We start from the raw sequence: 24,955 nt of genomic DNA on the forward strand, positions 1-24,955 counted from the left end.
AAAAATTCGGGCATACAGCTAATTACTGTAGTAATAAGTCCAAATGTATCAAATGTCAAGGGCCTCATAAGGATAATCTTTGCGATGAAGATGTTGAAAAATGTGTTTATTGTGGGGAGAATACTCATGATGATCTTTCAGTATGCGCTGCATTTAAGTTGCGTGAAGACAAAATAAAGCTTTCTTTAAAAGCACGGTCTAACCGCACATATGCAGAAATGCTTAAAACGGTTATTGATGTCCAACCTTTGGACACCGAAAACGGTTTTTCAAATCTTGAGGAGCCAGAAGAATCTGACTCTGACGGAAATAGTGAAGATACCTCGTTTGTCACTCCTCAAGGGTCTGTTAAGAGGAGATTACCAAACCACAAAATACCGAAGAAGACATCTAAAATTACACCTTCAAAAAAGGTTCCCGTGTTAAAGCTAAAAAGCCAAATTTAAAACCAAAAACTGTGCCTCCTGGTTTGTCAAATTCACAAACCAATCCAGGAACTAGCTCAAGAAAAGACAATAATCCAGTGGGCTCCGTTTCACATCCACCAACAGGATTACTGAAGTTTTCGGAAATTGTAGAATGGATTTTCGCAGCATTCAATACTTCTGAACCTCTAAAGACCATCACAACGGCATTCCTTCCAATAGCTAGAACTTTTTTGAAACAGTTATCAGCTCAATGGCCAGCTCTCTCAGGTTTTGTATCATTTGATGGATAATTTATCATCCACCGCAAATGATTCAATCACTGTCCTACAGTGGAATTGTCGAAGCATCATGCCAAAACTTGATTCATTTAAAGTTTTGTTGCATAGTCAAAAATGTGATGCATTTGTTTTGTGCAAAACATGGCTTACATCAAACATAGCCTTAAATTTTAATGACTTTAACATTATATGTCTCGATAGAGACTTCTCGTATGGTGGAGTGCTTTTAGGAATTAAGAAATGTTATTCCTTTTATAGATTAAACATTTCTTTCACTTCTAGTATAGAAGTTGTTGCTTGTCAAATAAACATTAAAGGAAAGGACATTTGCATTGCTTCGGTATATATTCCTCCAAGAGCTCAAGTTGGACAAAGACAGCTTAATGAAATTGTCGAAGCCTTTCCTGCTCCACGTTTGATTTTAGGAGATTTCAATTCGCACGGAATGATTTGGGATTCCGTATATAATGATAGTAGATCATCTCTAATATATAATATTTGCGACAATTTTAGTATGACGGTACTAAATATGGGTAGCATGACACGGATCCCAAGACCTCCTGCACGTCCAAGTGCATTAGATTTATCTCTTTGCTCGACTTCAATTCGACTAGATTGCACCTGGAAAGTATTTCCTGATTTACACAGTAGCGATCATTTACCAATCATCATCTCAACTAGTAGTAACAAAGGCATTGCTAATTCAGTTAATATTCCATATGATTTGACAAAAAATATTGACTGGATTAAATACCAAAGTAATATTTCAAGTGTCTTAACTTCAATGAAAGAGCTCCCCCCACCTGAAGAATATGACTTCCTCGTTTGTTCGATTCTGGAGGCCGCAGAACAAGCCCAAACCAAACGATTTCTGGGTCCATCGTCTAACAGAAGGCTTCCAAACCCTTGGTGGGACAAAGAGTGCTCAGATGCTAAGCACGCGAAACAAAATGCTTTCAAGACGTTTTTAAAACGAGGAGGAGGAACTCCTCAGAATTTTGGAAATTTCTTGACTTTAGAAACCAAGTACAAGAGCATACTTCGGGCCAAGAAATGTAGCCATTGGAGACATTTTGTCGAAGGTTTGTCAAGAGAAATCTCAATGAGCACTCTTTGAAATACGGCCAGACGAATGAGGAATCGTAACGCAGGAAATGAGAGTGATGAATACTCGAACCGATGGATAGTTGATTTTGCGAGGAAAGTTTGTCAAAATACTGTTCCTACGCATAGCATTATTAGGGAATCTTTTCCAAATAATGGTTCCATTGATAGCCCCTTTTCAACGATGGAATTTTCCATAGCACTCATGTCTTGTAACAATAATATTCTTGGGTTGGACAGAATTAAATTCAACTTGGTGAAGAATCTGCCCGACCTCGCAAAAAGACGTTTGTTGGACTTGTTCAACAAGTTTATTGAGCAAACTATTGTTCCACCTGACTGGAGGCAAGTGGAAGTTATCGCCATTCAAAAGCCGGGGAAACCAGCTTCCAATCACAACTCATATAGACCCATTGCGATGTTGTCCTGCATCAGAAAATTGTTCGAAAAAATTATTCTAAGACGTCTCGACATTTAAGTCGAGACGAACGGTTTGTTGTCAGATACTCAGTTTGGCTTCCGTAGTAATAAAGGGACGAATGATTGCCTTGCATTACTTTCGTCTGACATCCAAATTGCCTTCGCTCAAAAGCAACAAATGGCATCTGTATTTTTAGACATTAAAGGAGCATTTGATTCAGTTTCCAGTGATGTTCCTTTATACAAGCTCCACCAACATGGACTCCCAGCGGTTATAAATAATTATTTGCACAACCTTTTGTCAGAGAAACGCATGCATTTTTCATATGGCGATTTGGCAACATTCAGAATTATCTACATGGGTCTACCGTAAGGCCCATGCCTCAGTCCTTTATAATTTTTACGTGAATGATATTGACAGCTGTCTAGTAACCCCATATACACTAAGACAATTGGCAGATGATGGCGTAGTTTCAGTTACTGGACCCAAAGCTATTGATGTGCAAAAACCATTGCAAGATACCTTAGATAAATTGTCCGTTTGGGCTGTTCATCTGGGTATCGAGTTCTCTGCGGAGAAAACAGAGCTGGTCGTCTTTTCAAGAAAGCATGATCCCGCGCAGCTTCAGCTTCATATGATGGGAAGAATGATCCAACAGGTTTTGTCTTTCAAATACTTTGGAAAAAATTCCCTAATAATGCTATACGTAGGAACAGTATTTGGACAAACTTTCCTCGCAAAATCAAATATTAATCGGTTCGAGTATTCATCATTCTCATTTCCTACGCTACGATTCCTCATTCGTCTGGCCGTATTCCAAAGAGTGCTCATTGAGGTTTCTCTTGACAAACCTTCGACAAAATGTCTCCAATAGCTACATACCTTGGCCCGAAGTATGCTCTTGTACTTGGTTTCTAAAGTCAAGAATTTTTCAATATTCTGAGGAGTTCTTCCTCCTCGTTTTAAAAACGTCTTGAAAGCATTTTGTTTCGCGTGCTTAGCATCTGAGCACTCTTTGTCCCACCAAGGGTTTGGAAGCCTTCTGTTAGACGATGGACCCAGAAATCGTTTGGTTTGGGCTTGTTCTGCGGCCTCCAGAATCGAACAAACGAGGAAGTCATATTCTTCAGGTGGGGGGAGCTCTTTCATTGAAGTTAAGACACTTGAAATATTACTTTGGTATTTAATCCAGTCAATATTTTTTTGTCAAATCATATGGAATATTAACTGAATTAGCAATGCCTTTGTTACTGCTAATTGAGATGATGATTGGTAAATGATCGCTACCGTGTAAATCAGGAAATACTTTCCAGGTGCAATCTAGTCGAATTGAAGTCGAGCAAAGAGATAAATCTAATGCACTTGGACGTGCAGGAGGTCTTGGGATCCGTGTCATGCTACCCATATTTAGTACCGTCATACTAAAATTGTCGCAAATATTATATATTAGAGATGATCTGCTATCATTGTAAACGGAACCCCACATCATTCCGTGCGAATTGAAAACTATATATATATATATATATATATATATATATATATATATATATATATATATATATATATATATATATATATATATATATATATATATATATATATATATATATATATATATATATATATATATATATATATATATATATATATATATATATATATATATATATATATATATATATATATATATAGCTTGAAAGCTATATATATATAGCTGACCCGTCGAACTTCGTCTCGCCCGTTTTTTTTATTTATGTTTTCGGACAGTAGAATTGTCAAACGTTATGGTGTTAATGTATCTTTCCATTATTTTACTGATTACTTGGCTGCGATGAATTCATAAAAAAATTGTGAAATTGTAAAAGCTTTTGTTACGCAAAAATAAAGCGAATGCACCGCGAATCATCTTTTGAGTCAGTGCATCGAATAGCGATTGTTGATCCCTCTCAGACTATGGTTTCGACATATGGAATAAAAAGTGAAGCAAAAATAACTGAGATGACTACTTTAAATTGATTAGAACAAATTTACAAAAGCTGCCCTCGCGACTTGTAGGACGTCACTTTTCGCTAGTCTGGTGATATTATTTAATCGTGCTTGATGAATGTTCGTAGCGTGACAATTACAGGAAAAAATTTCCATTAACAATTTAGCGATAAAACTTTATTTTTACTTTTAATGTATGACTTCTGGTCAGTCAGTAACTATTTAGTAAATTTTTTGGTGTGGGGGAGTGGTGGGCAAAAAAAAATTTAACATATCAGAGACTCGGATGTTTCGCATCGCTAAGTTCGACTCCTCTGGTAGACGGTAAAAGTTTAGATGCGAGAAATCTTCTTCTTACTTAAATGAACCTTGTTACGTCGAATTTTCCGCACTTTACTCCTTTACTCTTCAAATCCTTACTCCTCCTTGAGTACTATGGTTAGTTTGATATTGTTAAAAAATCGAATGATAAAATGAGTAATTCTTGGACATTCGAATGTTCAAGTTACCATTATTTTAAATATTGTATCCATTAACTTTTACCTGAACACTGCATTCGTTTAATAGTTTTATCAATAGTCATCTCATTAGTCAACACCACATAATTTTGTTTAGTACCCCACCTACAATTAATGAATGGTGGAGTTCGGCACTGAGAATCTATTTATATGAAAATAATGTGCAGTTCTTCTGTTATAGAGGAGTAAAGATGAGAAGTGATTGTACCAGTATGCAGCTTATCGTTCGAGTCAATGCATAAAATCTCACAACTAATGGTTTTCAATCCATCAGAATTTACCCGACGCGAACGAACTTCAGCATGCTAAATTCAAAGCAAACCTCTATGATTGATCTCATTATTTAAACAGCAGCATCTTATCATTCATTCGTACATAAATCGTTCTATTTATAAGGTGATTTGTTCAACTAACGCCTACGATGGCCAACAATAAACAACTAACTGATTACATTGCACACAATGCATCTTCTGGTAAACAGTATCAGAACTTTTGATCATGTTTACGGTATAGCTAGAACACCCATATGCGTTCCATCATTGAATCATTTGGCAATCCATAATGTTGATACCCAATCAAGCACGTGGCTCGAAATGACGAACCACATGAATTCACACAAAACAACTCGTTGCGCGCCAAATGATTCTTTCAACGATCTAGTATTCCTTTCTTTGACGGCCAAACACTTATGCAACTTGTTATGCGCCAAACACCTATCGATGATCTAGCAATCATTGGCGACTTTTTCAGTGGAAAATTCCATTGTCCATACAAAATAACTTTATTGATTTTTCCCACTTTTCCGGTAAGTTTTCTTAATTTTTTTGATGTGCGAACCCGGTGGGGGTAAAAACTGATCAAACAATATATATATATATATATATATATATATATATATATATATATATATATATATATATATATATATATATATATATATATATATATATATATATATATATATATATATATATATATATATGCATACATATTTTACATATGTTCATACGTCCTATCGTTTCAGGTTAACCACGTAAAAACAGATTCCTCCATTTTTCGACTACATACAAACGCAACAGTTATTCTCTTGGTAACTTTCTCGATAGCAGTAACTACTCGACAATACGTCGGAAATCCAATAGACTGTGTGCACACACGGTAGGTTAAATTTTACACAAATATATTCACAACAATGTACAATATTTTCTTTTTACATCCAACATTTGTTTGCAAAGTTTGATTTTGTTCTTGAACATAGTTACTTTCGAAGTTTATAGAAAACCTAACGATTCTCGAACTGGTCAATAAAATTTTTGTACCGATTTATCTTTTGCCACAAAACAGGTCTCAGCCTCACCAATGAACACTCTCGAGATCCGAGAACACGAAAAAGTAACTGGGGTATTTTTCGTCTTTCTCATAGGCATTAAATTATGCAATTATTAAAAAAAAACACTTTTGAACCGTGGTCCGGAAGCCTGTATACTAACTGAATCAATCAGGCGCGTATGCAGGTGGAAGGAGGGGTGGCTATACCAGATACGTGGCTAAGCCGGACAGCTGAAATATCTTATAAAGTAGCAATTATTACGATCCATGGGTTGACTTTGTACGAAGGTTGTTTCTTATGTATTTAGCTTTGACAACACTAAACGTTGCCCGGTAGATTTTTCGTTTCCATCATGAAGTTTGATATTTCTAACCATCACCGTATGTCATTTGCGCGCTATTTGTTTTGTTTACAGTGAGCTGAAAATTTTACCTCGGCCAATAAAATGGAATTGAATAAAAAAAAGTGAACATTTTCGTGCAATGATTCATTACGATTTTCGTGTGAAAAGATTAAAAGACAAGAGTGCTTCAATATATACTTAGTTATACTTTTGTCAGTATACCACCAGTCTATGCGACGGTAAAAAACTGGTATAACAAATCGTGGTAGTAGTTCGCTTGCCGATGTATTCAAAGAAGGTCGTCCAAAATCAATTGTTTTGCAGAAAACATCAATGCTGTGAAAAATCTGATAATTGAAGATCGTCATGTGGCGTAACGTGAAATTGAGGAAGCTAGAGACATTAGTGTGAAAAGTTTATATGTTATTTTGCATGACATTTAGTCATGATAAAAATTGTTCACTTTGACAATCGCTCTGTCGATTGGTGCAAGGAAATGCTGAACCAATTCAATCGTGGAGCTTCAAATTTGGTGTATAACATCTACACAGAGGACGCAAAATGTATTTACTCATATGAGCCCGAAACTGGTGCAGTCGTCAAGATGGGATGAATGAACCAAATCCAACAAAAGTTGTTCGCGCTCGAGGTACTTCAGAGAAAATGATGGCTTGTTTGTTCGGTATAAACTGAACGATTTCTACCATACCATTTCCGAACAAATATAATCATTTTTAGGCTAAATATATAAGTAAAAACACTGTTTTGACGTACGTTTTTCACAGAATTTTTTTTCTTTTAATTTTCTGATTTTGTGAATACATTTGATTTCTTTGCATCGTAACGAAAGTTGGGTTAGATTTTTTACAAGTTAATTTCGTGCTGAATACAGAGATTATCAAGTACTGTCGATTACGTAGAAAATAAAATGTGTTGTGTCTTGAAAACCAAATGTCTAGAGAAATGATAACGGACTTAAAAATATGGAACTCATCCGGATACATAATTTCAAAATTGAAATTTTTGAATCCCAACTTGATATAGATATCTATATTCCTATTCTATTTTATATTACTTATTAGAAACATTTTTACTCAAATTTAAGCTACATAACGATACAAATAACTTGGGTAAAACCCTAGTTGTATTGGATGTTTATTTTCAATTTCCATAAAGTGTACGGTTTAACCTCGGTATTCCCTATATTATGAAAACTTTTTGCTTTAAATATTCGAGGCAATTATGAAAGGTATATTTTTCAACAAATGACTTCATGACCAAAAAATTTTCAATATACATATTACCATCCGTATGGAAATTAATCAACGTACTCTCAAATTTCTTCCCCAAAAATTTTTCTTGGGCGCGACTTGACTCAGTTCTTCGAGGTCGCAAAATGTCTGTGCGTCTACGTGTGTATCTATGTGTGTATGAAACAAATTTTTTCGCTATATGGCTTGATCGTTTCTCTCAAATTTAGATACAAATCAAAGACCAAATCCTGCTTGTGAATTTTACCCGGGAGGCACTTCCGGTACGAGAGTAACAAGAAAAAACGTGTTTAATCCACCTAGCAGTGAGATGATACCTATTTTTATCAATCCGCATGTGTTTTTTGCATTACTCTGTAATGTCGAAACTGCAAATCGGATCGAATTTGAATCTAGAAGTGTGATAATCGATTAAACATGCCATGATATGTAAGTTCCACTCTAGAGTTTACGGTAATTTAAGGTACTTCCAGAGCCGGTATTCAGGAACCAGCATAACCCAAACCGATTCGTATGGCCATATGACGAATAAATTACAACAGTTTTGAGTTCAACTTTGAAGCTTTTCGGGATTGTCATCTTCTATATCGGTTTGAATTTTAAAAATTCATCATCATGTAATTCGAGAACCGGAAGTCATAATTGGATAAAATAATTAATTTTTGTATATAAGTTTGTTTTAATTAAAATTTTTGTTTCTGAAATTTGATTAGGCTTTTTTTGAGAAAACGATTGAGCTTTGAGAAACGATTTTATACTGGAACCGGAATTCTAAAAGCGGTATGGCCGAAGTCAGATAAATTCACCTGAGTAGATGTACACTTTACATTTGTTTCAAAACATTTGAAAATCAGTTAAGACATCTTTGAGAGATCATAGCACGAATTAAATTTTTAGGTGCCTTCTGATCGACAACTGAATACCACTAAAACTGAAAAAAGTTAATTTTTTTATCGACTATCCAAATCTGCTAACCCGATAAACCTGATTAAATTATGTGGAATAGACATTTTTATACAATCCCCGAAACCGGAAGTTGGATCTGACTGAAAAGCAAGATGTTTTATAGAACTTTGAAACTTTTCATTTGAATCTTAGATGATTCTTAGATTTCATTTGCATCTTAGATCGGTTCAGCCATCTTCAAGAAAAATGAGTTACATAATTTTGATTTCGTTTCACATATCATCCTGTAGTTCCGAAACCAGAGGTCGGAACCAAACATAATGCAGGAACTTTGTTTGGGAGCATACGACTTTTCGTATGAATCTGAATTTGTAGAAAAGAAATTTTCCGAGAAAATTAATTGAAGTTATTTGTCACACACGCATTTGCTGATCTCGACGAACTGATTCGAATGGTATATGGATGTTATGTTCTTCCAGCATTTATTGCTGTAAGTAGTTTAAAACAAAATAATTAAAAAAATTCTGCCATCATCTGGTTTATATATGTCATATTCGAACGATTATGTTGCCAAAAACGAGCCGTGCTAAAATCGGTCCGAGGCTAAATGTCATGAAAAAGAATGCTGTACACAATCCTTTTGGTTCTTAGAAACAATTGTATGTAACAGTATAAAAAATCGTGTTTTCCGTTGCTCCCAAGCATTTCTTTTTCATACAGCGCTCAAAACTCCTACTGCTGGAATAGGGGGAAAAGTCGCTTACAGAAAAATTTCGATATCTCCGTTAAAAATGGACGGATTTTAACAATCTATGGCTTGTTGGATAGGTATTACCGTGCGGAATCTAAGTCTGAAAACATATTCTGTTTTCAAGGTCAATTGTGACAGATACTGTCAAAAAACTGAAAATTTTGACATAAAACTTTGTATAACTCAAAAAGTAAACATCCGATCTCAAAACCATTCAATAGCGTTTTGGGTGACGGGGAGACCTTTCATTTGCGACTAGTTTGATGAAAATCGGTCCAGCCATCTCTGAGATCTCGACCTCTTAGTTGACAACACACATACGGACACACACACATACACACACACACACACACAGACATTTGCTCAGTTCGTCGAGCTGAATCGATTGGTATATGTCATTCGGCCCTCCGGGCCTCGGAAAAATTTTCGAAAGTTTAAGCGAATTCTATACCTATTTTTTATATATATAAAAATAGGTAAAATGTTCAAAAATTAAAAAAGTGCACTCGATTTTCTCAGATACCGCAGAACCAATTTTCTAAAACTCAGATTCAAATAAAACGGTCTATAGTCCCATAGCCTGCTATTGAATTTCATAGCTATCCGACTTCCGGTTCCGAAGTTGCGTGATAAATTTTTCTCAAAGACCGCCCAACCAATTTTCACAAACTTAAGTTCAAATGAAAGGTCTCGCAATCTAATAGAACCCTATCAAATTTTATCAGGGCACAACTTCCGGTTCCGGAATTTCAGACTGATAAGTATTAGAGTTTCTAAGCATGTTTTTATACATGACACTGAAAAATCGAGCAAAATACTTTCAACTATCGATATAATTTTTCAACTGATCATGCTTGGTTAGATGATGACCAAGAACATTGATTTTGGCTATACCGGATCCGGAAGTAATGAAAAAAGGTATCGTGTATTCCAAGCCGAAAATAACTCCATCTTCGCATAAATGGCATGACCGATTTACATAAACTTAGATTCAAATGAAAGGTATTATGTTTTCATAGGTAGGTTTCGAATTTTGACTGGATATGACTTTCGGTCCTGGAAATAGAGAGCTAAGTGTGTAAAAAATTGAAACAATTCGATAATGTCGATAGTCGCTAGTAAAACGAGCCCATCTCAGCTATGCCGGTGTGTAGTAACATTTCTTTGCATTTACTTTTCTCGGAGATGGCTGAACCGATTTTCATGAGCTTATATTGGAATGAAAGGGCTTGTAGGCCCATACAAAGTTCCAAAATTTTATTTGAATTCGACTTCCAGTTCCGGAATCGTAGGGTGATATGTGTAAAAAGTATGAAAATAAGTGTACTTACTTTTCTCAGGGACAGCAGAACCGATTCACACAAACTATGATTCAAGTGAAAGGTATAATTGTCCCATACAAAATTCCTAAATTTTATTGCGATCTGACTCCCGGTTCCGAAAGTTTTTTAAAGTAGTGCTTCCTCGTGGCAAGTTTTTTTTTGTTTTGTTTTGTTTGTCTGTGTTTTATCAAAATTATTTGCAAATCATTTTCTAGGTTTCACTTCATTTCTATCTATTTGCTGGTGTGATTTGCTAATGAAGTTTATATAATTTATGAAGAGTTTTAGTAATTCATGTTTTCTTGCTCTGAAGACTCCATTCAGAGTAGGTCTAATTACATCCTTAAATGAGATACCTAGTGTAGCTATTGCCATCTGCTTTAACATTTGCCATGCGTCATCAACTCGTGGGCATTCACTGAATTTGTGTGTTATAGTTTCGGGAGCGGCATTGCAGTATGTACATTGCTCTCCATCTGTCCGCTGTAAAGTGTACATGAGTTGCCTGTGTTCAGTTTTGCCGTTAACTAGAAGGTAGTAATCGATTCGCTGTTTTGATGATAGTCCTCGTGTTCGGAGAATGTTTGACCACACTCGGTGCCACTCAACAAGTGTATTTTCTCGCTCAACTCTAAGAGTATCAGTGTTGTTTACATGAAATCGCTGGATGTGTTCAGCGGTAGGATTTTGTTGTATTTCAGGAGGTAGAATATAAAAGTTTTGTCGGATCAATTTTATACAAGGACAATCTACTGGATTATTGATTGAATTTGTATAGTTTTGAATAATGAATGACTTGTAGAATGGAATGTAGTCTATCTCCTGTATATGGCGATTTATTAGTAGCGCTTTGCACTTTAGAGCTGGTAGTTGAAGTTTATGGCCACCTAATTCTCGATCTCTAGCCAATTGTATTATTGGCACACGGGCAGTAATCCCGCGCCAAAGGAATGTTCCCATTAACGATGTCAGCTTTGCAATGTGGGCATTCAACTGAGGAAGGATAGACGCTGTGTACCAGATTTTGGATGTGACGAATGTGTTTAGTAGAGCAACTTTTTGAAATAATGTTAACGTGCGCGTCCAATGCAGCCATAGGAGCCTGGACAATTTATTTACTACAGATACCAAGTTCAATCTGACCATACTTCGAACTGAGTTGGCATATATGACACCAAGAATTTTTACCGTGTCAGATGTCCGCAACCATGGTAGGCTCAACTGGTTTCCATCGGCATATCCTACGTCGATTGCAGTTGTTTTTGTTAGGTTTAGTCTGGCTCCCGAAACACGAGAGAAACGTAAGAAAATGTCTTGCATGTGTTCTATTTTCTGAGTAGTTGTAGCGATCACGGTAATATCGTCGGCATAAGCGACGATTAAATCGTTTCCACACACTTCTTTGAGTTTCTTTAAGAGCGGTACTAGATAGAGAGCGAAACAGAGCGATAATAAGGAGTTTCCTTGAGCGACCGATCTCTGTATGGGGAATGGTGCTGTTAAGTGTCCGTTTACGTTCAGTCGGCATGATGTTTTTTCTGCGAATTTTGCGAGAAGTGCTACCAGCCTGTGGTTGATACCGAGAGCACGCATGTTGTTAAAAAGGTACTCACGATTCACACGATCGAATGCACTGTCTAGGTCGAAAGAGATAAGTTTGCCTTTTTGCTTTCGTGCGATCATCTGAGCAATCCGATCTTTGATAGAGAGAGTGACTTGAAAGATGTTGTGATCACCGTTGGAGCATTTTTGGATGTCTCCCAGTATATGATGAGTATTTACGATCCACTCTAATCTCGCTTTTAGGATTCGGCATAGCAGTTTATAATCGAAGTTGATTAGTGAGATCGGTCCGTAAGCGCGAGCGGAATTATCCGAGTTTTTCTTCTTCACCAATACTATGACACTGCTCACGAATTCAGAGAAGAAGTTAGATGCGAGAGCCTCATTTAAAATAAGGTTCATTTCTCTATGTATGATATCGAACGTCCGTAGATAGAACTCTCTCGGTAATCCATCATATCCAGGAGATTTTCTAGATGCACTTGATTTTATTGCTGAGAGTATTTCTGCTGTGGAAATATCGTTCATACTGACGTCATTTGCTTCGTCATCATCGGGTATAACCCACTCGCAAATAAAATCTTCGTCTCTCTCTCCTGTCTCGTCGGATGAGTATAGATTTTTATAGAATTCCAGCATGTGCTGCTCGATGTCTTCGGCTTGCTCAATTGTTTCATCTCTTTCATTTTTAAGTTGTGTTATGGTCGTTCTTTTCCTTCTCATTTCTCCTAGTTTGAACATGGATAGACGTTCACCAGCGATGTATGATTCATTGTTGTGTACAAACAGGTGCGTGAATTTTCGCTGGTGCGTTAGCATTTCTGCCTTCAGACGATTAATGGTTGTCAATGTTCCTGGGTCTTGGTAGTAACTATCATATGCGATTCGTAATAGAGAATATAGGCGTTGATGCTCGTGGTAGAAATCATCGTAAGCTTGCTTTGATTTCCAACGAAAGAACGATTTTATTCTTGGCTTCGCGAACGTTGTCCACCATGCCATCCAAGATTGGAAGTTTCGACGTTGACGTGTCCAATACTGCCACTTGAGTCTGAATTCATCAATGTTGTCGTCCGTTAATAAATGGGAGCGTAAGGACCAGAAACCACGACCATGTTCTCTCCCTAAGTTGGGAAGACATAGACGTGTGGTAACGGCCTTGTGATCCGTGAAAGAACATACGTGTGTTATCGCGTTTCTTAGATGCTCGCAAAGGTTCGCGCTAACATATATCCGATCTAGCCTTGACATTGAGTTGTGAGTGATGTATGTGTGATCGATCTGTCGAGGAAAAAGCTTTACCCAGACGTCGTGTAACTGTAGTTGCTGTATGGCTGCTTGAAGTGTAGGACTTTTGTTATTTCCAGTTGAGTCACACGTTCGCACCACACAGTTGAAGTCTTCTGCTAAGACAATATTATTGGATGGATGCCGAAGATAGAACGATAGTGTGCTGTTGAAAAAAGATTCTCGCTCAGTTCTCATGTTGTTGCCGGATGGGGCATATACATTAACTAACGTTGTGTTTTGTACTTGTATGACTATCAGTCCACAGTGGCTCAAAAGTAGAATTTCACGCTCTTAATTGATAACCGATATGAACATGGTTTTTGAGGTACAATCTTCAGCAAAGTTGTTCAGAATGATAGACGCCATCTTTTGGCAAATTTGATTTATGGGATTAATCCTCCTAAAAGTGAGATAAAAATATTATTTTAGTTCAGAGCCAACATAGGGGCTAAGTCACTTCGACAAAGTTGTTCAGAAAGTTATTTCAAACAAATTTGCTAAAGATACTATTCCCGTAACTTGAGTGTAATTCATAACATAATGTATTTTCTGAAAAGGGTGTCCCAAAACCAGTTTTTGTATGAAAACACATATATCATCAATTTATATGAGTTTTTCATGTTCTACAAAGTTTTTCATCATTAAAAACTACACAACTTTCTCCAACATACTATACTGTTATCATTTCAGTTTAATGAAATAGAGCCATTTTTCATGATTTTTATTACAAAATTTCAACTTGTCTATCATCAAAAAGCGCATAAAGGTCCAGATGAGACTACTTACATATTAAACTACTTGGCAAGAGCTTTCATACCGTGGTTGAATTACTCGTCTGCGATCGTCTGCAGGCGAGATATGTTCTTTTCAAATATCCTTGTCCTTGACATTTGCAATGATAAGGTGCACTTCATGTCATATCAGATTTCAGTATATATTCTTAACTATGGTACTTGCCACAAAATATGATTTTTTTGCACATCGAAGTCTATAAATTGAATAGTTTGGTAACTGTTTTGTCACGTCACGATTTTGTCTGGTAGAGAAAAGTATGATCAAAACTCATTTTTAGTTATTTGTATTTATTTTATGATAGCTGACAATGTTCTTAACCAGCTAAAAGACTCTTAGCATCATCCGACAGATTCTTCTTGGACTGTTTTGGCCATTCACGAATATTTGTAACCAATGGATCTGATGAAACTAATAACCTATTCATGGGATCCCGATTCGAAAGTGATTTGTATTGCTCGCGTGTATAATACTCTCGAAATCTGTATGAAAGAAAATTCTTAATTATTGTGAACAGTACAATATAGCACGCGTTTATCGATCTTCACATCAATTGATAAATGGAGGATATTTGTCCGCAGAAATTTTCTATAGAAAAACTTTAAAAAAATGACATAACGTAATTCGAAATGATGATTGCTTTTTTTCAAAGCCGTGGCTTCTTATCTCACTTTCAGAAAACGTCTGGTATGATTTCTAAACTTTTCTATTTGTAGACTTCAATGTCCATAAAAACCATTTATAGTGAGAGTTACCATGGTAACGAATATATACTGAAGTCTAATCTGATATGCAATGAACCTTATCATTGCAAATGTCAAGGACAAGCATATTTGAAGAGAACATATCTCGCCTGCAGACGATCGCAGACGAGTAATTCAACCACGGTATGAAAGCTCTTGTCAAGTAGTTTAATATGTAAGTAGTCTCATCTGCACCTTTCTGCGCCTTTTGATGATAGACAAGTTGAAATTTTGTAATAAAAAGCATGAAAAATGGCTCTATTTCATTAAACTGAAATGATAGTAGTATAGTATGTTTGAGAAAGTTGTGTAGTTTTTAATGATGAAAAACTTTGTATAACATGAAAAACTCATATAAGTTGATGATATATGTGTTTTCATACAAAAACTAGTTTTAGGACACTTTTTTCAGAAAATACATTATATTATGAATTACACCCAAGTTACGGGTATAGTATCTTCAGCAAATTTGTTTGAAATAACCTTTTGAACAACTTTGTCGAAGTAACTTAGCCCCTATGTTGGCTCTGAACTAAAATAATATTTTTATCTCACTTTTAGGAGGATTAATCACATAAATAAAATTTGCCAAAAAATGGCGTGTATCATTCTGAACAACTTTGCTGAAGATACTGTACCTTAAAAACCACGTTCCTATGAGTTATTAATTAAGAGCGTGAAATTGCGCTTTTGAACCACTGTGCGGTCGACCGTCCAAGCTTTTCTCTACGTGTGAAAATCGTATGTGATCTTTGAGAGCAATGGCAGTTCCTCTTCTTGAGTGATCTACGTTGCAAATTACGGTGTATCCAGGCAGTGTGATTTGGTTGTTCTCTACCTCTTGGAGGAACATTATATCTAGCTCTAGTCCTCGTACGAAAGTACGGAAAGCGTTGAGTTTTGTTATATTTGTGATTGTGTTGATACTGATAGTTGCGATGTTGTAGCTGGTGTAATCCATTATAGTGCACTAACATCGTCTTGCGAGATATCGGTGTCGTTTTGTCGAGGCTTCTTGCCTGGTGGGCGGCGAGTCGACCTTCGGCTGGCTGTGGAGGATGTGGATCTATCGGTTTCATTTCCGTCATTTGCCCTTCGCTAGATATATGCCTGCGTTGCGGGTCTCCGTTATTGATCGGTAGTGGTTCCAGATTTGGTATTGTGAATTGGTTAATTTTTATAGGTTGGGGTTCCGTATAACGTGGTTGGTTTATTGTTGTGGTAGTGTGTGCACATGTTGAGATAGTGTTCGGTGTACTTGCCGGTATCAGTTTTTAGCTGACGGTTTATTAGAGTGTGTTGTTTTTATAGTCGACGACTTCGGTTTTGCTGACTGCTGTACAATACCTGCGTAAGTAGTGTTGTCTTTATCTGCTGTGTATTTCTGTACCAGAAGTTTTTTATTCTGGATGCATGTTATTCCATTGTGAGTGGAATCGTTACAGTGCCGACAAGTTGGTCTATGGTAACAAAAGAGGGGATGTTCTGTTTTACCAACATTTTCGCTACGCGTACTCCGCTAGAGACGCCACCGAATGCATATCTCTCGTCCCACAATATTTCGTGAAGTGAAAGTACATCACCGTAGCATTGTAGGAACTCGTAGATTTTCTCGTCGGTAACGTCCTCGGACAGGTCGAAAAGTTTGACTTCTACAGCACCGTCCTCCATTGTTATTCTAAGTTTATACGTTTTACCGTCGATCTCCGTCTCATGCTTGTTATCGTGTTCTTGGAAGATTTTTTGAGCAAGCGATAGTTCACTGACCTTAATAAAAGCACAACCGAGGCTTCTGCTTGGCTGTATACGTACGACCTGTTCTTTTTTCAAATCGAGTACTGTACTAACGAAATAGTGCAACTCTTCGTAGGATGGTTTCCGTGGAATGTTCGCATAGTCGATGCGAAACGTGTTTTCACGACGACAACGAAAAACGCGATTGTGTATTCGGACTAAACGTGACGATAACCGATAATTTTCTTCTATGGAACTAGATTGAAAACCGTAAAACAAAGCGATAGTATTAAAACTCGACTACTCGACTCAGAGGTTGAGAGTTAACTATTTCTCAGGGACTGCAGAACCGATTCACACAAACTGTGATTCAAGTGAAAGATATAATTGTCCCATACAAAATTCCCAAATTTTATTTCGACCTGACTCCCGGTTCCGAAAGTCTAGGTGATTAGTATAAAAATTACACTAGGTGGATTAAATGAGAGTTTTTTAAGGTAGTGCTTCCCCGTCGTAAGTTTGGATAGTGACAACTCAATGTGTTCTCTGTTTATTCGACGAAATTTCCAGACCAGACCAGAACAAAAACCAACGCAATTTACCAGAGAATCAGTTTTACACGATTGTAGATAAACAATCTTACTAGACATTTTGCGACAAATATCAGCTAGATCCCATTTTCTTCACTTTAAAAACATTTAATTTTCAATATAGTGTCAGAACGTATGACAGAAATCAGAAATTTTTTCAACATTCCTGGTACACCCAAACCTCCGTTTACGTAATCTTTTTTTACGTTACCTCTTTTTACGACAAAAATCGAAAATAACGTAATATTTTTTACGTTGACAATACTTCGTAAAAAGAGGTTTTTGCATACAATGAAAATCGTTTTCGGCTCATTTATATTCCATGGAAATTACTAAAATATGGGTATTTTCGGAACGGGGATCTCAATACGTCCTCAAAACCTCAAACAAAAATGCGTACACAAAACTAATGAAAATGAAAAATCTCGGACCTGGATACTCAATGGAGGTCACGCACCATCCTATCTATAACAGGGTACAAGGACTGATACGAGACTGGGATACGATTGAATACACAAATGAAGAAATGTTAACAAAACTACGAAACCAAAACGTTATAGAAGTGAGGAGAATTACAAGAAACGAAAACGGCGTCAGAGTCAACACACCGGCAGTTCTTTCCTTCTCCGGTACCAAACGGCCTAGTAAAATATATATCGGAATGATCCGTATAATAGTGGAAGTATACTACCCAAACCCTATGCAATGTTTCCGGTGCGGAAAGTTCGGACACGGAAGCAAAAATTGCAACAACATCGAAACCTGTATAAACTGCAGCCAGAAACATGCGGTCTCCAGAGAAACACCATGCAACCAGCAGCCTAGATGCATTAACTGCAAAGGGGCCCACACAGCCCTATCAAGAGACTGCCCAGTCTACAAGCAAGAACTCGCCATCATAAGACTAAAAACAGACCAAAAGATAACTTTCTTAGAAGCGAGATAAATCATAACAGCACAACAATCCAAATCGTACGCACGAACGGTGACAGGCACGCATGACTTAAGAGATGAAACAATCAACGAGTTGAAAAAGGCAATTGCTGAACTGAAAAACCAATTTCGTGCGAAGGTAACCGAAATCTTCAATTAAAAAGATGCCGAAACCACTCAACTAAAAAACGAACTGCAAGAAACCAGAGCCATTAATGAAAAAATTCAAGCGGAAATAACGGCAATCCGAAACGCGATTCCAGCATCCAGCGACAATCAGTTCACCGTGAGAGGTTCCAAACAAACAATTACGACCGGACCGGACAACGCTACTGGCAGCGACTGTAATAAAGCACAGACAAAATTTCTAAGCCAAACACCAATAACTCTTGTCGAAGAAATGAACATAAACAAAAAAAGGAAAACTGAAATCCAAAAAACAATAATACAACAAGAAGCACAAAAAATAAAACTCCCAGAACTTCTTCAAACTGGAATACCAAACCCAAACCAACAGAAATTGAACATCTCAACCCATACAGTCCGCAATCTGACAATTGTTTATTCAGTAACTCGCCTACCGAGTACTCCGACTCCCAGGAGAGCTCTATTGAACTCACAGAATAGTTATACACCAAACAAATAAACAATCCGCAGTCATGCATATAAAGGACAAACCCAGCCAACGCACCATCACCTCACATCCAAACCTCAAACCTAATCATATGGAAACTAAAACCGAACAACGAAGGAAACACCAACACTTATCTACATAATGGATCGCCCTTTCTCGAGTCACTCCTGTACGCGAACGTTCCACTACATAGTGATGCTCTTGCTGCAGCCGGTGGCTCTGAGGACCCGGGCTCCCCCCGGGTAAGTGATTGTGAACTTTCCATATCAAAATGGTACTTCCGCTCAAACCTTCACAGGCAAATCTACCAAAGAACGCACTACACTTCGATATAGTCTACAACACGAACAGGAAGAAAACCAACAACCAGTCCCACATAATATAAAGCATACATAAATATTTACATGATGCACTCATAACGGCAGATGGCTCTGAGGAACCGGGCAACTACCCGGTAAGTAAACCCGTATCAGCAATCCTAACCAGCACACACATAATCTCGGATCGGATAACCCACCGAACACCGACAAAGAAATAAACACTAACCACGAGAATCAACAATCGTCGCCAACACAGCCCCCGTCTAGGCCAGGAACAAACCAACTCCAACAAGCTCCGGAAACTTCGGACTCCGACACCGACAGTGATCTGAACGACGGGAGCCGCAACCATCCCGAAGCACTGACACTGCAGTGGAATATTAACGGCCTTCGCAAATCTCTCGGAGACCTACAGGTGCTAATCAACAAACACAACCCGTTGTCCCTCGCACTGCAGAAAACACACTTGGCAGAAACACGCGATCCTTCCACATGGCTTGGAAACAGGTACCACTGGGAAACAGCAACAGGAGAAAATATCTACCAGACAGTAGCGTTGGGAATCAGAACGGATATCACATCCACATCTGTCACCCTGAATACAGAGCTGGCGGTTGCCCGGAGAATATACTCAGCCACGGACATCACAGTTGTTTCGATATAACTACCGCAAAGAGTAACAGGAATAAAAAGAAAGATGCTAAACATAGTTCAGCAGATCCAAGGCAACTACATCATATTAGGTGACTTCAATGTTCATCATCAAGCATGGGGATCCCGTACAAGCAATAAACGGGGAATCCAAATTCTCGAAGCAACAGAAGAAAGTGGAGCGACGATCATTAACGACGGAAGCATGACCTTCTACAGAGGTAAAACCGCATCAGCAATAGACCTCTCCATTGCATCCAACCCTCTAGCCGATACTCTAAAATGGAAAACCATAAACGACCTCGGATTCAGCGACCACCTGCCGATAATCACACAAACAAGCCAGCCGACCCCCGCTTCCAGTCGTAAGCCTAGGTAGATTATAGAGAAAGATGACTGGGAAGAAGCCATTGATAAACGAATCAACTCGGAACAATCCTATAACCACCTAGAAATCACGGATATAATAACCAACGCAGCGAAAGCCGCAATACCGCTAACCAGTGAAAAACCTCCAAAACAGAAAGTATACTGGTGGAATCGAGAAGTAGAAGAAGTGATAAAAAATCGGAGAAGGGCGCTACGTAAACTGCAAAAAACTCCCCCAGACCACCCCCAAAGGCTGGAAACAGAGTTTAAAAAACAGAGAAACATTTCAAGAAAAACCATAATTGAAGCCAAAGGTCAAAGCTGGGACCGATTTATTGATGGAATATCCCCCGACTCAACCACAGCTGAAATGTGGTGCCGAGTCGATGCTCTTAGTGGCAAAAGAGGAAGTAACTAAATCATCGTAAAAAGTAAAACCTTACCAAACCTGAATAAGTGGCAAACGAAATGGGAAATTACTTCGCATCCCTATCAGATGACAAAGCCTAACATCGCAACTTTCTAATCAAAAAGCTAAAGGAGGAAAGATCGAAAACTATTTTCCCCCCTGATTCTGGTCAAAACTTCAAGGCGCCTGAGAGCCCTACAGAAACTAATAAACAGAGCGATCAAAAGGACAAAAGTAACTGGATTCCGAACAGCTCCGGAAAAGTGCGTTCTCGCACACTGCTGCAACTCACATCATATAGCAGCAAACAATCCCATCAAAATCAACCACACAAATATCCCGTTCATAACTCTGCCTAAGATACTTGGCATCACAATAGACAGGAAACTCACTTTCACCCAACACTTCAAACTGCTGAAAAAGGACTGTGAAAGCCGCCTCAGACTCATTGAAGCCATCTCAAGTCGCAACCCCAAGTGGAACAGAAATACGGCGATAAATATCGGCAATGCCATCATAAACAGCAGACTGTTTTACGGGGTAGAAATTACCTGTCTGAACCGGCATGGAACCAGAAAAGTAATCGAACCGACTTATAACAGATCCATCAGAATAGCCAGTAACCTGCTCCCAACCACACCAGCAGATTCATCGTGTATGGAAGCTGGAGTGCTGCCTTTTCGTTTGAAAGAAGTCGTAACAACATACCGCCGGATTACTGGTTTCATCGAAAAATCAAGCGGAAATCAAAACATACTTCAGGAAATACTTAACGAGATACACCGAGAACTTGACATCTCTTCCCCCATACACATAGCAAAGCTTCATAACCTGAGAACCAGGGAATGGGACACACCAGAACCAAAAGTTGACACTTGCCTCGCCCGCTTCGTAAAAGCCGGACAAGCTCCTACAGCAGCCAAAAACCACTTTAAGGAACTGATGAACAGGAAATACCAAAACCACACCCACATATACACGGACGGATCCCAGAACAACAACGGAGTAGGTTTAGGCATCTACCTACCTAACAGCAACGTCAGCCTCAGCCTGCACAGACAATGCACAGTTTTTTCGGCAATTGCATACGCAATAGTAAACACACCCACAGCCACCCCGACAGTCATCTTCACCGACTCACTAGCCGCACTCACAGCCATAAAGGCTGGCAAAGCAAAACACCTCTTCATACAATGCATCCAGGAAAATATTGAGGAAAACGTTACACTATGCTGGGTGCCTGGGCACTGCGGCATTACCGACAACGAAAAAGCAGATCGACTAGCAGCAATCGGAACCCAAACCAGACGTAAAATAACAAAGGAAATACCCGGTTCTGACCTGATAATCATTATAAACGAACAGGCTCGGTACAGTTTCATTACCCAATGGAGGAGAACATACGAAAACCTGCATAAAATCAAAGGAGTTGTCACGAAATGGAGCGACAGAGAAAACCGTTGGGAACAAAGTGCTCTATTCCGTCTAAGAACCGGACATACCCGAGTCACTCATCAGCATATCTGCACGAATGTGCCACCACCAGAATGCCTGACCTGTAAAACCCGACTCACGGTAGAACACATTCTCATCAACTGTCCGGAATACGAAGGCCCGAGGACCTTCTAGAACATGTCAACGTCCTTAAGGGAAACACTAAGTAACGATCCGGTTCGAGAACAAGTGTTAATAAATTTCCTGAAAGATGCACAGCTATTCGATAAATTATAATGCATTTTTTTTTTTCGAACTAGAAAAGTCAGTAAAAAGAGAGCAACGCCGGGGGTTGTTTTCCCGCGACCCCATGCGCAGAAACAGCAAACTATCACCACCAACAACGAAAATGCCAGCCCACATAGAACAACAACACGGGCATTCATCATCCACCATCTACCACCAGGAGAGAAAAATGACAAAGTTTCAATAAACGCCAGCGCGGACCAATTTGGTTATTGTGTTTATTCACTAGTACGGTCGTCGACATTTCAAACATATACTGAACGCTTTTGGATGGAAAGTTGTGGTGATTTAAAAATAGAACTAAGATGTTTTAGTTCAGCATTCATCGAGCTGAGTTGAATGATATATAATGCTAAGTGCTTTTGAGCTGTGAACAAATTTTTGTTTTCATTCAAATCCATATTTTTTTATATAGAGAAACGCAAAAATAATGGAATTTACACGACTCAGCAGTGATCAAAATCGAAATAGATGTTGAATTCAATTGCATTCAATTAATTAAATAAGACTATATGCATTCATAAGTGACGTTGAGATTTTGCTTTCAAACATATTTGTATCATGTGATATAGGAAAAGTGATCTCAACTATATTGAGATAAATGTAACCGCGTTGCAAAACAGTGCCAAACCATATGATGTACGTTTTCTTAAATCGATCAGTCTAAACCGGAACTTTATAGTTTAAGTGTGGGAAATGCACTTGTGAGATTGAGATCACCGCCAGGAATTCGAGTCAGTATTTTGAAAAAAAAAATCACTTTTTGTGTACTATTAAATCCGTAAATTGCAGAAAACCTGCCGGTTGATTAAAATATGCAGCTAAAAATGAGAAAACTTTAAAATTGAAAATAGTTTTGTTAAATGTGTTTTGCCTCTCTCGTATAAAAAGGTTATGCAATCACTGTTAAAACCGGAGCTGTGTTGTTGTGTTCCGGAGTTATGGGTTAAATGTGCAAAAAAATAAAATTTGTGTACTAACTTTTCTCAGAGATGGCCCGACCGATTTCCCCAAACTGATTCAAATGGTCTAATAGTCCTTTACAAACTTTCTCAATTTCATGTGGATCCGACTTCCAGTTCCAAAATAATAGGGTGAAGTGTGTCAAAAAAAAATGTGCACTCCATTTTTGTTTCAAAAATTCACACGTATGAAAGTGCGTCGCTATATGCCAATAGCAAGTGTCATTATATTTGAATCGTAAGCGTGGCCATGCTGATATGGACCGATTTGTGCATAAGAATGAATAGTGTAGCTTTATGACATTGATAAATGTCATAGTATGACAATTTGACGTGTCTCTGTATTAATGTATATATGTTCAATTAATATTATTTATATTCTCTGTCAATTGCGACAATACTAACTGTCAAACATATAATTGAATATCTTTAAACAAAATGGGTGTATGAAACTTCGTAGCACTGATTGATGTATTTTTTTAAACCCCATACATCAGAATTGCGGACTTCAAGTATATTTATGCCAATTCTCGGAAAAATTAAAAAAAAACAGTTTCAGCAAATAATAGCTCCTCTTTGTTTTCTTTATTTTCTAATACAAAGTTATTCGCAGGTTTAGTATAACGTGTGTAAGTGTAACGATGTGAAGAGGAACTGTTAGTTGCTAATTCCGGTCTGTGAAAAAGTGACCAAAATCATTTTAGAATCTAATTGTTTGACTCATTAGTTTTCTTGTGATTCACCGGAATTAAATTATGGGTCAACAGTTCAGGGATTGAAATCAGTAAACGAAAACGAAAATAACAGTTTTAACAGCAGTTCACAACTACTAAAATCTATTAAAATAAATTATATTTACTACAATACTGAAAATTAAATATTAACATTTCTTTCGCTAAAGAATGAACCTTAACATATTTACATCGAAGCATTTTCATCAATTTATGTATTTGTTTGACAATTCGATTGTAGGTGTCAAGCTAATATTATGTTCAATTTGAAATAAATCTGTTTGGTAACTGAGAATCAAATGTAATATCTATAGGTCTTACTACAATTTACTCGAACAACGTCATTTTGCTACGGGTTTTGAGGAACACCATCTTGGATTTTGAAATGACTTTGAACATCATTTTCCGACATGTACTTATCAAACCCGTTCCGAAAATACCCATATTGAAAGGGTTTTAAGAAATATCAATAACGTGGAAGTTGCCATCTTGGAATTCAGAACCACATCAAATATCATTTTCCGACATGTACTCATCAACCCCGTTCCGAAAATACCCATATTGTGAGGGTTTTCAAGGAATATCAATAAACCGGAAGTCGCCATCTTGGAATTCAGAACCACATCAAATATCGATTTCCGTCATGTAATCATCAAACCCTTTCCGAAAATACCCATATTGTAAGGGTTTTCAAGGAATGTCAATAAACCGGAAGTCGCCATCTTGAAATTCAGAACCACCTCAAATATCATTTATCGACATGTACTCATCAAACACGTTTCGAAAATACCCATATTGTAAGGGTTTTCAAGAAATATCAAAAACCGGAAGTCGCC

The 24,955-nt window shown here is 37.7% G+C and overlaps 1 protein-coding gene across 11 annotated transcripts in view; it reads left to right on the forward strand.

The window, feature by feature from the left end:
• Positions 1-24,955, forward strand: part of LOC131426980 (innexin shaking-B) — a 1,311,753-nt gene that overhangs the window by 614,617 nt on the left and 672,181 nt on the right. For all 11 annotated transcript variants that reach the window (XM_058589825.1, XM_058589817.1, XM_058589824.1 and 8 more), the window contains one exon: positions 5,760-5,893. In XM_058589825.1, the coding sequence (XP_058445808.1) occupies positions 5,760-5,893 (134 nt within the window). The remainder of the gene's footprint in view (positions 1-5,759; positions 5,894-24,955) is intronic.

The sequence above is a fragment of the Malaya genurostris genome, chromosome 2 (assembly GCF_030247185.1).
Source record: "Malaya genurostris strain Urasoe2022 chromosome 2, Malgen_1.1, whole genome shotgun sequence".
Classification (NCBI taxonomy): Eukaryota; Metazoa; Arthropoda; class Insecta; order Diptera; family Culicidae; genus Malaya; species Malaya genurostris.